The sequence below is a fragment of the Seriola dumerili genome, unplaced genomic scaffold (genome assembly GCF_002260705.1).
Source record: "Seriola dumerili isolate Sdu_G_001 unplaced genomic scaffold, Sdu_1.0 BDQW01000409.1, whole genome shotgun sequence".
In the NCBI taxonomy this organism is placed as follows: Eukaryota; Metazoa; Chordata; class Actinopteri; order Carangiformes; family Carangidae; genus Seriola; species Seriola dumerili.
Window position 1 is genome coordinate 1,975,489 of NW_019174664.1, and position 13,145 is coordinate 1,988,633.

The following is a 13,145-nucleotide window of genomic DNA, read 5'->3' on the forward strand; positions in this document are numbered from 1 at the left end:
ATATTTTACCGCTGCTCTTCACATACATTTTTCCTGCATCTGTGGACACTCCCCTTTAATGAGAAGCTGCTCTACAATGAACATGAAACATACAACAAAGGCCCTCTTAATTCACTTAGCACTTCATGCCTTCCCTCAGAAGACGGTTATAAAAGGATGAAAAACGAATGCTTTTCATCCTTTTCTTTTCATGTGATGCTAACCTCCTCACAACGGAGGATAATGCCAAAATATGTCATGCACACCACAAAAAAAGCATTTCTGGGGGATGTATTTCCTAAAGATCTTTCCACCTGAATTTTAGATTGGGTATAAAATTGCTAAAAATTCAACCACAGAACCCTTCAGCAGCATCAGTGTGTTAGTTATCTGCAGTTTCTGAAAGGCTTTTTTCTTTCGCCTCTCTGATCAGAAACACGGCTTCACATTTAAAGACAACAAACGTATAATACTGCATCTGCTCCAGTCATGTAAACACTTGGAGAACCAGACAGAGGGCAGAGCCTTGAGGAGAACTGAGGTCTTCAGTAAAGGTTCACGGCAGGGTGAGGGCCCACTCCATGATACGAGTCAGATGGGTTATGGAGGGACAGCGGGAGAGGGAGGGGGGTTGATAACGACAGTCTGAGCGAAGATGGGAGAAGCTGCAGTCAAGAGTTTAGAGACTTAGAGCTCACATTTTCCATTAACCTCTTTTTTCATTCGACCATAACTCTGCCCATCTATGGCTGGTCTGAGACTCCTCTGCCACAGCTGTGGGCTGTAGCGGAGCAGTCAATTGTGACTGGTTTCTTTCCATAAAAAGAACTCCTGGATGTCCGGGCATCATTTTGTGTTTGATTTCAATATGACAGAACAGTTGGGTAAACAGACTTTGGATTTCTGTGAATCCTTTGTACAGCTGAGCAAGCAGTGTTTGCGCCGTGACTGTCACAACAATGTTTCATTCAGTTCAAAAAAAATAAATAAATAAAAAAAAATTCAGCCTGGACCCCAATTCTCTTACTCTAAAAAACCCAGGTATGGCGCACAGTATGTAACCTATTTCTGTTGCAGGCTTGTTCTCCTTGTCAGCATTAAGGACGGATTTGCTCCGTAGAGAGCTGAAGAGTTGTCCTGATTGATCACATACACGGTGTCCTGCTCTCTGGATCACACTTTCCCAAGGTGACCTGTGCGGCAGTATATTAGGACGTAACAGTAACAGCATTGCAAGTGGAAGATCTATTAGCAGTGTGGCTATCACATTTGAATACGTGTGAGAAAACTGTCACCTTGGAGACAACATGTGAACCCTGTTAAGTCACTGAACGTAGCTCAGTAGCAGACCAGTATTAAATGATTTAATCAGCCAAAACAGTTTAACTTCTGCACTATCTAGCCACGCAGACATTTTTTTATCTTGTTTGTCCAGGTTTTGAGAAACAACCGTTGACAGTGAGGTCTGTGGATTATCTACAACAGAGCTGCAACTAATGTTTATTTTCATTATCGACTAATCTGCAGATTATTTTCTCAACTAATCAATTAATTATTTTGCCTATAAAATATCTGCAAAAATGGTTGTGTTACCATTTTGCTCTGACTAACAGTCCAAAGGGACTCAGTTTACTATTATGTAAGACATGAAAAAGCAATAAATTCTCACATTTAAGAAGCTGGAACCAGCAAATGTTTGTGCTTTATAAATGAAAAACAAAAAAAATGTTGGTTGTTATCAATCTCCAACAAAAAATGTTGGAGATTGATAATAACCAAAACCCTGGAGCTCAAATCAGGTCCAAATTATATTGCCATAAGTCTGTGTGTTATGTTCTCTCTGGCCCAGATACAGGTCCAGGTCCAGATCCACATCCAAGTCCAACAATCCTTGGGTCTACTGTGGACAGGTTCTGACTTTCCTTGGGTACCTTTTCAGAACATGACTCCTTTTTTTAAAACTAGCTTTTGCACGGATCTATTTGGACCCTCTACTCTGAGCACCACAAACAAAATGACATTCGCCTCCATCGTGTAGGGTTGGTGGCAGAAATCTCAGAGACAGAGATGAATCTCCAACACCTGCACAAATAAGACCATCACTACAGTATATCGTCACGGTTAGATACCAACAGTGGTATGTGGTTTTGGAATTTGGGGGAAATTGTCCTTTAAAAAGCACTGAAGGTCAAATCAGTTCAGTTTCATGTACACAAAACAGTATATCAAACTGACTTGCAGCAATAGTTACATTTCCATTTGTAACAAATCTCCCCCATCTGGCACCTTTTTAAGAAAAAAAAAAGGGTAAAATATAATTTGATCTGGGTCTACAACACAATACAACCTTGACTGACAAATAAATGAGAAGCAGATGGGATACGAGCTTAAGAAAGATGATCAATCTACACAATCTGCAACAAGCCAAAGTCTTTATGTCTCACGAGACAAACAGACAGTGACTTTGACCTAAAGTGGCAATTCCACAACCAAAGGATAAACAGAGTACGGCAGAATCTCTGTTATTTAACATGACGTTCTGTGCTTTGACATTTACTGACCAGGCAATCCATTGACCAGCGGTGGCCTCTCATCATCATCTTCCTCCTCAGGGACTGCGCTGTCCTTCCTGTCCATCTTACTCACTGAGGTGGTGCGTTTCCTCGGAACCTCGCCACCGTAGTCTTCATCAAACAGCACCTGATCCACCAGGTCAGGCTGCACCAGGTTGGGCTCCGCGGGAGGCTTCGGGGTCCCATAGTAGTTACCTTAGAGAGAGAGAGAGAGAGAGAGAAAAAGAAAGATGGAGAAAAGAATAAGAGAATGAGAGACTTTTAAAATAACACAACCGCAGTCAGAGAAACCATCCACCATGTCTAACATCACTCCGATTCACCTGATTTAAATCAAAAAATAATTCCCTGAATGTCACACACCAGCCATCACTCATGGTCGACTATGTACAAGTTTCAGAAGTCTGCTTCCTCTGCATGACGTTCACGTCTCTTAATCCCCTGCTTTGTTTTCCCTCGATAACTGCACTACGGGGCTGTCATGACTCATGTAACATTAAAATCACTTCACTTGGAATTTGCCAGCAACTAATTACACTGATCATTGAATACAGCAATTATCTATCTCTCAGCTTGCTTTTTTTCCTAATGAAGAAAAACCTTGTGTTACGGATTATAATTATTCAGTGGGATAACAGTACTCCGTAAAAGGGGGAGGGGGGGGTTGAAAAACTTTGCTAAATCATCTGCTCATTTAGCTCGTGGGGTGATCCATCTATGTATGGCTGGTGAGCAGTATGTGAAACTCAATTTATTTGTGGTGATTATTCAACCTCTATTAGGATTATAAATAATGTGCATACTAATTTCTATCTCTACCATTTATTATGATTATTTGTGTGCTAAATGCTTCTCTGTGAGATGTGTTTATGCAATAATATCAAATTAATGTTCTGGCAATCCATTTGTGAGGTCAAATATTTACTCAGTTCCCACAATAAGCAATCATCAGATTGAGTCTACTCAGCTAAATCATGATTTATAATTAGATTAATTAAAGAATAGGGAGAGGCACCACTGGGAAATAGGGATTTTCAGCAATTTAATTAGCCTCCATAAACTTGATCTTATTTTCATTTGGGCCCAGCTGCGTATGGGACCGTGCTATTATGAACCTTTGATGTACTTAAGCATGAACATGCAGACATGACAAATGCTGCACTATAAGGGCAGCATTTATCAGCTCCAGATCATTTATAACTCGGTACAAAGAGGGAAAGACGGCAACGGCATGCATGCCAGGAAGAACAGAGGGCTCTGAGGAAACATCATAGTCATTCCAGTGGCTTTACAGCACGATACAGTAACATCACAACCGCTTTTTTGATAAGTGAGCCCATCTTGAGTCTGGCCTTCATCTCCTCAGGCGTGCCAACTATAATAAACAGCAAAATGGGTTAATGCAGCTATGCTCAGATTCCTCAAAGCAGCAGAAAGGTTGAGGAGGAGAAGGAGGCTGGATGAAAGCCCGCCCCCTCCCTCCCTGTCACTCGACTCTCTGTTTACTAAGCGACACTCATCCGCATTTGTCAAGGATGGCTTCATTAACAGGAGAGATAGCAAGGAGAGATTGGGTCTGCTGGCTAATCTCCGCCTGTCTCCTGCCACACGTTGACATTCATCAGACAGACGCTACCCCTGTGATTAATTACTTACAAACATGTCTCTTGGCCCCCTAATAAATGTGCGTTGCAAATATAGAGGTGTGTGAAAGCGGCGTGTCAGTGAAGATTTGTGGCACCATTTGCCATTATAAATGGCGGGAAGCCTCATAAGCTGATGAGCAGGGGAGCTCGTCTGACATTACTTGTGATCCTCGTGTCACAGGGTTGATGAGCCAGGAAGAGTGAGCCTCCTCTTTCAAAGTGCGTGCAAGCAATTTCATGGTGGTGAAATCAGCTACTCGTAATAAAAAGACTCCTGTTGTCAAGGGCACTATGCATAAGCTACACAAGGTCATGAGCGCTCTTTTATCTCGCCAAGATCATGAGCAGACAGTTACAGTTACAGAGCTACACAACCACAAATCCATCCACCCAGTATGCCACACATCACATCTAATGTATGAATACAGCTCTCCCATTCACACCCAATTTAATCCACTGTCTGTTTTCCTTCCTTGTTTAAATCTGACTCATTATCACAACGGGGATTCCAAAACAACAGGTTTGAAGTGGATCTCAATTTGGCAGAATTTCCTGTTCCCTGGTAGAAGATTAGCAATGTCGTTTGTCAGAAGAAAAAAAAAACCCTCTCTATGTGCAGAATTTAATTTTCCTGGCAGTTGTCCCTCCAGTCTTGCACTTCACTGCACTGGACTGTTCAGCTCTTGTCCTGCTGCTCTGAAAGAGTGTCCCAACCTGACCCTCAGAGGCACAGAGACTGAGGAGGGACCACAAGTCCAGAGAGACTTGCTCTCAGCGCCTGGCACAGATGGCTTATGTGTCTGCTTGGCAGGCAACCTGGGACCCTCAGGACCAACATGGAGTAGCTGGCATGTACCCTAACACTCATAGAGCAGCTTGGACCCACAGAAACAGTCTGACCCTGGCTAGGTATGCATGTGTGCTGTGTCTTAACCTCTGATCAGCATTTATTGAGAGAAGGTGATGGATACACAGAGTCACAGATGACAGGGTGATTTATAAAAGAGGAGAATAGAGAGTGTTTAAATTGAAATTATCTGTACAATGCATTAAATGACTCCCATAAAATATCTTCTAAGTAGAGAAAAACTGTTATACATGAACCATTAACATAATGAGCATTCAGGCAAGTCATTTGGGACTATTAGTGAGACCATTATGATTAGCTAAGAATCCCATTAGCTTAGTACCTTGAGCACAGCTCACTTACTGTGCACTTTTAAACTGGAGGTAATTCATGAACTCTTTACAGGAAGAATACAACCCATGTGACCTATACAAGAGGGCGTTGTTTATTTCCCTCTTTTCTCAAGAAAAAAATAGGCTGCTTTTGAAGCACAACTAAATGGAGTAAATCCCATTCCACGATCCAATTACTTCCAGCTCCTCTTTGAGTTGACTGTGCCGCTGAGAGATCAACACTCTCTGCCACACTAGCCATGGAGGGCTTGTGCTGACTAGGTTTAAGAGAAAGAGAAGGGGGGGGGGGCAGCCACTATCAGAGTGTTCAGTTCTCTCTCAGGGATAGTATACACTGAAACCTTCCAACTTTTGAGGAGCTAATCCACACATCTGCGTGCCGCCAAGGCAGTGCTGCTTCCACAGGAAAGGAGGTTTCCATTGGGAGCGGAGGAGCTCAGCACGCCTCTTTATCAACACCCGCTCTCTGTCATATGCTCTTCCTCAGTTCGCTCTCCATTTCTCCCCCTCTACCCACAGTGAACCTTTCTATAAAAGGTGTAAATCCCGCCCGGCTCCGGCTCAGAGATGAAGGACAGCTTGTGGGCGACTTGGCAGCTCTTGAAACCTGATCTTCGAGTTCTTAGATGATCTGTCCCGACACAAGGAAGGACGGGATTTATATATGTGCAAAGATGTACAAGTGTGTCCTCATATGTGTGTGTGTGTGTGTGCGTGTGTGTGTGTGTATACCTGTGTGTGTCTAATGTCATTGCTGCCACTGTGCTACAAAGATGAGGGTAGGGGGGACTGGCACCTTATCACAGGGATCAGGGACTGTTGGAAGAAAACTGCCTCAACAGGCCCATCACGCTTCATGTTAAAATATGCACATCACCATCCGTAAATGCACACGCACACACACACACACACACACACACACACACACACACACACACACACACACACACACACACAAACTTCCTCAGATACACGGATGCAGACACACACTTGTGCACACCCAGAGGAAGCTGCTGTCAGCCTTAAGGCGCTTTCTCTCTGGATGAGGATTTGACTTTATCTTTTAATTCTCCATCATATAGGAAGCACAAGATGCAGCTGAATGGGAATGGGAGAATGGTGCAGAAGAAGGTCCATTCATGCGACCAGAGCTTGCCCCTCAAACATTTAGAAAAATCCTCTCCCATTTTACAGCAGCTTGGATTTGCAGTGAGAAAGAATGAGCTTAAAGAGAGCAGGAAGATTATCATGTTATTGCCATAATCATTGCGCAATGTGAGAGAAATCCTCCGTTCCAATCCCCTCATGACACAAATACACTGCGACCGTCTGACTTTCTAAGACCTCTGAATGCAGGGCAAGTGCTTATGCTTCATTGTAGTGTAAGGTGTTAGAAATGGTAAATATTTGGCCATTCAGCTGGAATATCCCTCATTGTGTAAACTTCTTACTGGAAAGAACATGCCTCTTCTTGTCTTCTTGTTGTTAAGTAGAAGTCACAACTGACTCACATGTTAACTGCAGCTACATGCTGGCAAACGAACATTTATGAAATTATTTTTTTTTTAAGAGAGGTGGTGTGGGAGGGGTGCGTGTATCTGTCTGTAGCTGCTTTTATACAGAGATCCTCGCCGATAAGAAGGCCGTCCATTATGCTGCCTTTGCTTGTTTACACTGAGCCAAACAAAGCCGGTATAAAGCCGCCCCCGTGTGTGATTTTAGATAGCATGGCGGCGTGACGTGTAGCACAACAGCATCAACGTCTGTCCCACCTTTTCCGCAGACATCAATTTGGCTCCGTGACTGCCTCCACGGCTGGCATAAAGGCGGAACAACAATGCCCTCCCTATTCCGTGTTTTTTACTTTTTATACAGAACAGCGAGGCGGAATAAAGGTGCGACATTCCCACCTTGAACTGGCTGAGTAAAAGAGGTCTGTGAGAGGAGAGAGGGAGGAAAAGGAAAAGGCTGGTTTATCCCATGAATAAAGCACGACTTGAGAGTAAGAACACAAGCGGGACCTCCTGATGTGTGACTGTGCAGCCAGCCGGTGGGATCAGCAGGTTGACTGGTTTACATAAGGTCACCATCAGGTGCTACAGCTGCTTGCATGCTCCCACATTATTGTGTGAATATGTACTGTACACTGTATTAGCAAGAGCGGACACAGAGGTGCTGACACAGACTCATAGAACACACAGAGGGAAGCAACGTACATGGCCACACAAGTAAATTTAAAGACCAACACACACCACAAGTGTGCATGAGTGTTAAATTCAAACATAGAACAAGCTCTCTCTGCGTGAGTGGACCGTTGCTTATGATTTCACTATATGAAAAATGTAAGAAGACAACATGTAGGTTCTGCCCATATAATTCAATGGACTTCTAGCTGGTAGCACCCTAAAGGATTTCAGGAGACTTAATAAAAAGGCAACAAGTACAGCCTGCCCCTTTTTTGCATGTGTGTGATGCAGTTAGCACTTACATATTGCATATTTACATTTTAATGAACCTTCTGCCACATTTAAATGCTCAACTAACCCACTTTTGTTACATTTGGCCTTTACAAGTAGCTGCAGTTAGCAGTTAAAATGGACTGAATGGTTGACGTATGTCAAAGATCTTTTTCTGCCAGATTCAAACTCAGATCAGTGTTTCAGGAAACCAGCTGTAGCCGGGATTTTAGAAACGCTAAGGTCATGAGACCAAGCACCTCAAAAAATGTATCATAATCTGCAGTTGCATTTTCTGTAGGTATATCTTCCTGAATTGTATTTTATCACAGTCACATGAAAAGATATTCAGTCAAGAAATAATGTGTAATATGTGTATTGGTAAAAATGTAAACTCCTCTTTAAGTCAGTAAAACTTCACAATCCCAAAAACAACACCAGACATATGACTGCAATGGTGGTTATCACGGTAACCTACACCCTGTTTTAGTGTTTGGGACAGAATAAGGAATCTGAACCTGCACCGCACCTGTCATTGCTGGTTCTCTCTGGCTCTAAAAGGCTGGCTGGTAAAACATTTACTTTCTGACAAATGTAAGGTTTATGTTAATCCTTGCTGACAAAAAAAAAAAGTTAAACCCTTGTGCGAATTTTTACAGTATTTCCATTTATATTTAAATCTCAGGTCTGCATACTTCATCCCTCAGTGGCCCGCTCTACACACAGAGTGCAGAAACTGAATAGTGGAGCTCATCTCAAGGGCTGCGAGTATCGCTGCTAATCTGCCTGTCACTTCCAACTAGTCTTTAATCATGTTTCACTGATCAATACATTTCATCCTGCTTGTCACCATTTCACAAAGGCAGGCTGTAAGTCATACTGACTGTGAATATCGAGCTTACCCTCAGTCCATTATAGAGAGCTGTCAGCGTGAATCTTGTAGGTAAATGCATGCGGCCACACACAGGTCTCCAATACCCTTAACACTGCGGTGACACCTACCATCATAGGTCCCACTCTCCAGGAGAAGGCCACTCTCCTCCAGGATCCTGAAGTCGCCAACACTGATGAAGTTGTAGTCAACGCCGGGCACCTCCCCCTCTCGAGGAAGTCGCGTGGTGCCTGGGGAAACAAGAAGAAAAGAAGAGAAACGCATAAACATACATGTCCCAACATGTTCCAGATAAGAAACATAAGCGCAAACAAGTGTAGATAAGACAAGCGTGTGGAAAATGTTGCTGTTGGGTGGAGATGGAGACTTTAGAGCATCTGTGAAAACAGGGTGTTTTTGCAGTAATGACATCAGCTCACAGCTTCGGAGCTGAATTCATCAAGTGAAACGCAAACACATTCAAGGTTTTCACAGAACTAAAGCAAAATTACAAACATCCAGCTCCAGTTCTTTATTGAGCATCTGCTTCCTGTCTTTCAGTGATGCAACAATCATGGGTTTGGCTGCTGAACTTGTAAATATAAAGTTTTAGTTCACTACAGATGCACTGCAGTTTGAGAACAATCTTTAACTGACATCTGACATCATCCATGATTCACAAGACACAGAGGATCCCCTTTGTAACAGTGGCTTTGAGATCTATCTCTGCACAACACTGTGGCACATTTAAGGAAGGGTGGGTATTGCATATTAGAACAAAGAGCCACAAAGACCTTGGTGCCATCCTGTGAAAGATGGATAATTAATGAAGGCCTGTGGAGCAGTGAGGGACGTAATTCATTTAATCCTTTTTGACTAACTGCAGCTTCTGCTAACAAGTTATTATTGGGAGGTTTTTGATATATGTACTGAATACAGCTGAAATGAAAAAAAAAAAAAACACAGCTGAGAAAATTAGGGGAATGAAATATGATGGAAGCAGTGGGTTGTGTAACCTCCTGGTGTGGTTCAGTTTCCCTCAGTCCCATGGATTGCAGCGTCAATGCAAATGACACGAGGCCATTCTGAGTGCAGATTTTGCTCCTGCGGTGAAGCCAGTCTATTTCAATACCAACAGGAGTTCTCTTCTTCCCAAGATGAATATCCACAAGGCTCAAATGGACACCGAATGATTACATTAGCACGAGGATTATGTAAACCATATTCCATGAATAGATAAGCAGGACTGTGTCACGATTGCACTCAATGCTAATTAGGTGGTGCGCCACCAAACTTGTAAACTCCATAGAAGTAACCACAGCTGAGCAGGAGCAAAGACAGCCAGTTGTTTATTGCACGGGAGGCTGAACAGAGCGCACAGCGTGAACCAATCATCTGTGCCACATTCCATAGCAATCTCTGTCACCTAAATTTACTGTCACCCGTGGTTATGGAACAAATACATTTATTCACTAAGCCTGGTGAATCCTTTTCAGGGTCGCAGGGAGGACAGAGGGGCGAGGGTAGGAGGAGGGCTTTGAAAAAAAACTCAGGCAGACCACCAGTGGATCGCAGAGGCTAACATAAATAGTCATTTATATTCAGAAACGCAGGCAATTTAAAGCCTCAGATCAACCTGATTTCTATGTCAGAGGAAATCAGAGCACACTGAAATGATATTCAACTGAGGCCAAAAATGTCTTGCTGTGAGATGAGTCAGAAGCGGAGTATGTACTGTATCAGGATCAGAGTTTAATGACTGAATATTCTCTCACACATTCAGGCAATTTGACCCCCAGTATACCTCCGTACAACAGCAAAAAGACACAGTAGCAGCAACAAACAACAGTAGGGCTATGTATTAACTATACATTGAGGACATTCGCTGATCTGTTTGATAACAGTATGTTGCATTGAAACTAAAATTTAAATAGCATATTCTTCTACGACTACGATGCACTCTCTGAAATATGTTGCTGCATATTGCAGTGCAGCCCTGGTCAAAATTGTTGGCACCCTTGAATTTCAAGTGCATAATTCAGAATATCTCCAGGAATAAATGCAAATGAACCAGACTATTTAATCAAATGTCCAAGGTTACTGAACAAAAGAGAACTTGCATAATAGTAAAATAACACAAGCACAAATTGTAGCCTGGACACAATTATTGTCTTTTGATGAATTTAAAGTCATTTTTCAAACAAGCTAAAAAACAAGTAAGAGCTCTTGATTTTCAGTGTTCACATGACCTGAATTAGCCAGTGAATGAATCTTCATTCACAGTCATAAAAGTAATAAGTTGCACCCTAAAAGAAGAAGAAGAAGAAGTTTTTATAATAATAATAATAATAAGAAACTCATTGAGAGAAGTCTGCAAAGGTTGGTGCAGATTGTGGAAGAAACATCAGCTTCAGGCCGACCTGGAGCAATCTGGTTTCAGCCTGAACCATGGGCTCCATGGGCGAAAGCCAAGGAGGACACGACTAGTGAAAGAAAGACTCTGCAAAAACTTTCATAGATAAGCCACAGTCCTTCTGGGATAATGTTCTATGGACAGATGAAACCAAAGTAGAGCTGTTTGGGAATGCAGTGCATCAGTTTGTTTATAGGCAGTGAAATGAGGCCGATAAGGAAAAAAACACGCTACCTACAGTAAAACATGGTGGAGGTTCTATCATGCCCTGGGGCTGCTTTGCTGCCTCCGGTACTAGAGATGACGGTCTTGGGTCTTTCAGCAGGATAACGACCCAAAGCACATAAGATAAACATGGTTGAAAAGGAGAAGAAGAACTGTTTTAAACTGGACAGCAATGAGTCCTGACCGAAATTCCAGTGAAAAACTTTAGAGAGAGCTGAAACTTGCCATTGCAAAAATAACTCCTGCAAACTTAAAAGAGCTTGGAGGCATATAGCAATGGAAGAGAAACTACCTGGAGACAGCTGCAAGAAGCTGTAGATGTTAAAAAATGATGACAGGTTGTCATTATTGCCAAAGAAACACAAATATTAGTAAAAAGGTTCCAATAATTGTGTCTAAGGTACATTTTTCATTTGTACTATTAAGTTGTTTTTTTTTCTTTTCTTCAATAAAGTTGGATGATTTTATTTTCTGGTTTTACAAAATTGGTTAATTTAACATATGAATTATGTACTTGAAATTCAGGGCTGCCAATAATTTTGACCAGGACCACAAATTTCTTGACATTTGTGGAGCCTGCACCAATTAGCAGTGCAGATTGTGATGGCCCAATGGCCTATTAAGTAACTTTATGTTGCCATTCCCTTTTGTTTTTCCACTCTCATATTTCCTCGCTAATTGGACTGTGACAGCTTCCCCGCACCCAAGCAGAGGAGGAAAATCTTTTTTCTTGAAAAAGAAAAAAAGGCTTTCCTTCCACAATGTGCCTTGATACCACAGTTTGCGTTACCAAAAGCTGTTGACATTGCATCGTGTGTGAGAATGCCAGCCTCTGCTGCTTCTCATTACCAACTTGTCTGCCTGCTGGCACTGGCTTTGGTCCCTCAAAGATGTCCCCTGTAGCCCAATTACTTGAGCCACAGTTATGTACCTGCCAAGTATCTCCCTGAGCCATCATCCTGGATGTCACACCGATATATACCATAAGTCTCCTATCGTGGATCATTCGCTGACAATATAATGAGGGCTTGCTGAGCTTTGAGGGTAGAGCCGAGTGAAAGCATCAAATCTTTTAAAGCAGAACTTTGTAAAATCCTGTCGTACTTTCCTTTGCAATACAGACATTGACACATTGGATGTGCCTTCAAATACACTGTTGGAGGCTGATTGTTCAAACAAAATGTAACAGTGCATTGATATAATATCAATACAACGCCGTTAATTAAACAAGACAAGAGAGGAGCTTGTGTGTAGAGAGGCTTTATCAAAGAAAACAAAGATTTTCTGTCAGCATATCAAGTTATTCACAGTGTCGGTTGATACATCAGGGAATAGATTTGAATTGTATTAGGTGTAGCTACAAGAGATAGATAGATCAACACTACTCTCATAATTTTGAAGCTGCAGCCAGGAGCCAGTTAGCTTAGCTTAACATACAGACTGGAAAGAGGAGGAAACACCTAGCCTGGCTCTGTCCAAAAAGAAACTACCAACAACATAACTTTTTCTGTATTAAACCAGACCACAATCGGGTCGGCTGGGGCTCAGGATGTAGAGCGGGTTGTCCAGTGGTTTGGTTCCTGGCTACTCAAGTTTGCATTTCGAAGTGTCTTTAGGCAAGACCAAGATACTGAACACCAAATTTCCCCTCAATGTATCATGGGTGTGTGAATGTGCGTGTATGGTAGAAAAGCGCTATACTGTATGTGTAGGGAAAAGCGCTGTATGAACGTGTGTGTGAATGGGTGAATGTGGCTTGCACTGTAAAGCCGTTTGAGCGCT

The 13,145-nt window shown here is 42.4% G+C and overlaps 1 protein-coding gene across 1 annotated transcript in view; it reads right to left on the minus strand.

Annotated features, from left to right (window-relative positions):
• The window catches only part of magi3 (membrane associated guanylate kinase, WW and PDZ domain containing 3), a 118,802-nt gene that overhangs the window by 21,579 nt on the left and 84,078 nt on the right, over positions 1–13,145 (minus strand). The window contains exons 3-4 of the mRNA XM_022761397.1: positions 8,857–8,976; positions 2,541–2,747 (exon numbers count right to left, since the gene is read on the minus strand). Coding sequence (XP_022617118.1) covers positions 2,541–2,747; positions 8,857–8,976 — 327 coding nt within the window. The remainder of the gene's footprint in view (positions 1–2,540; positions 2,748–8,856; positions 8,977–13,145) is intronic.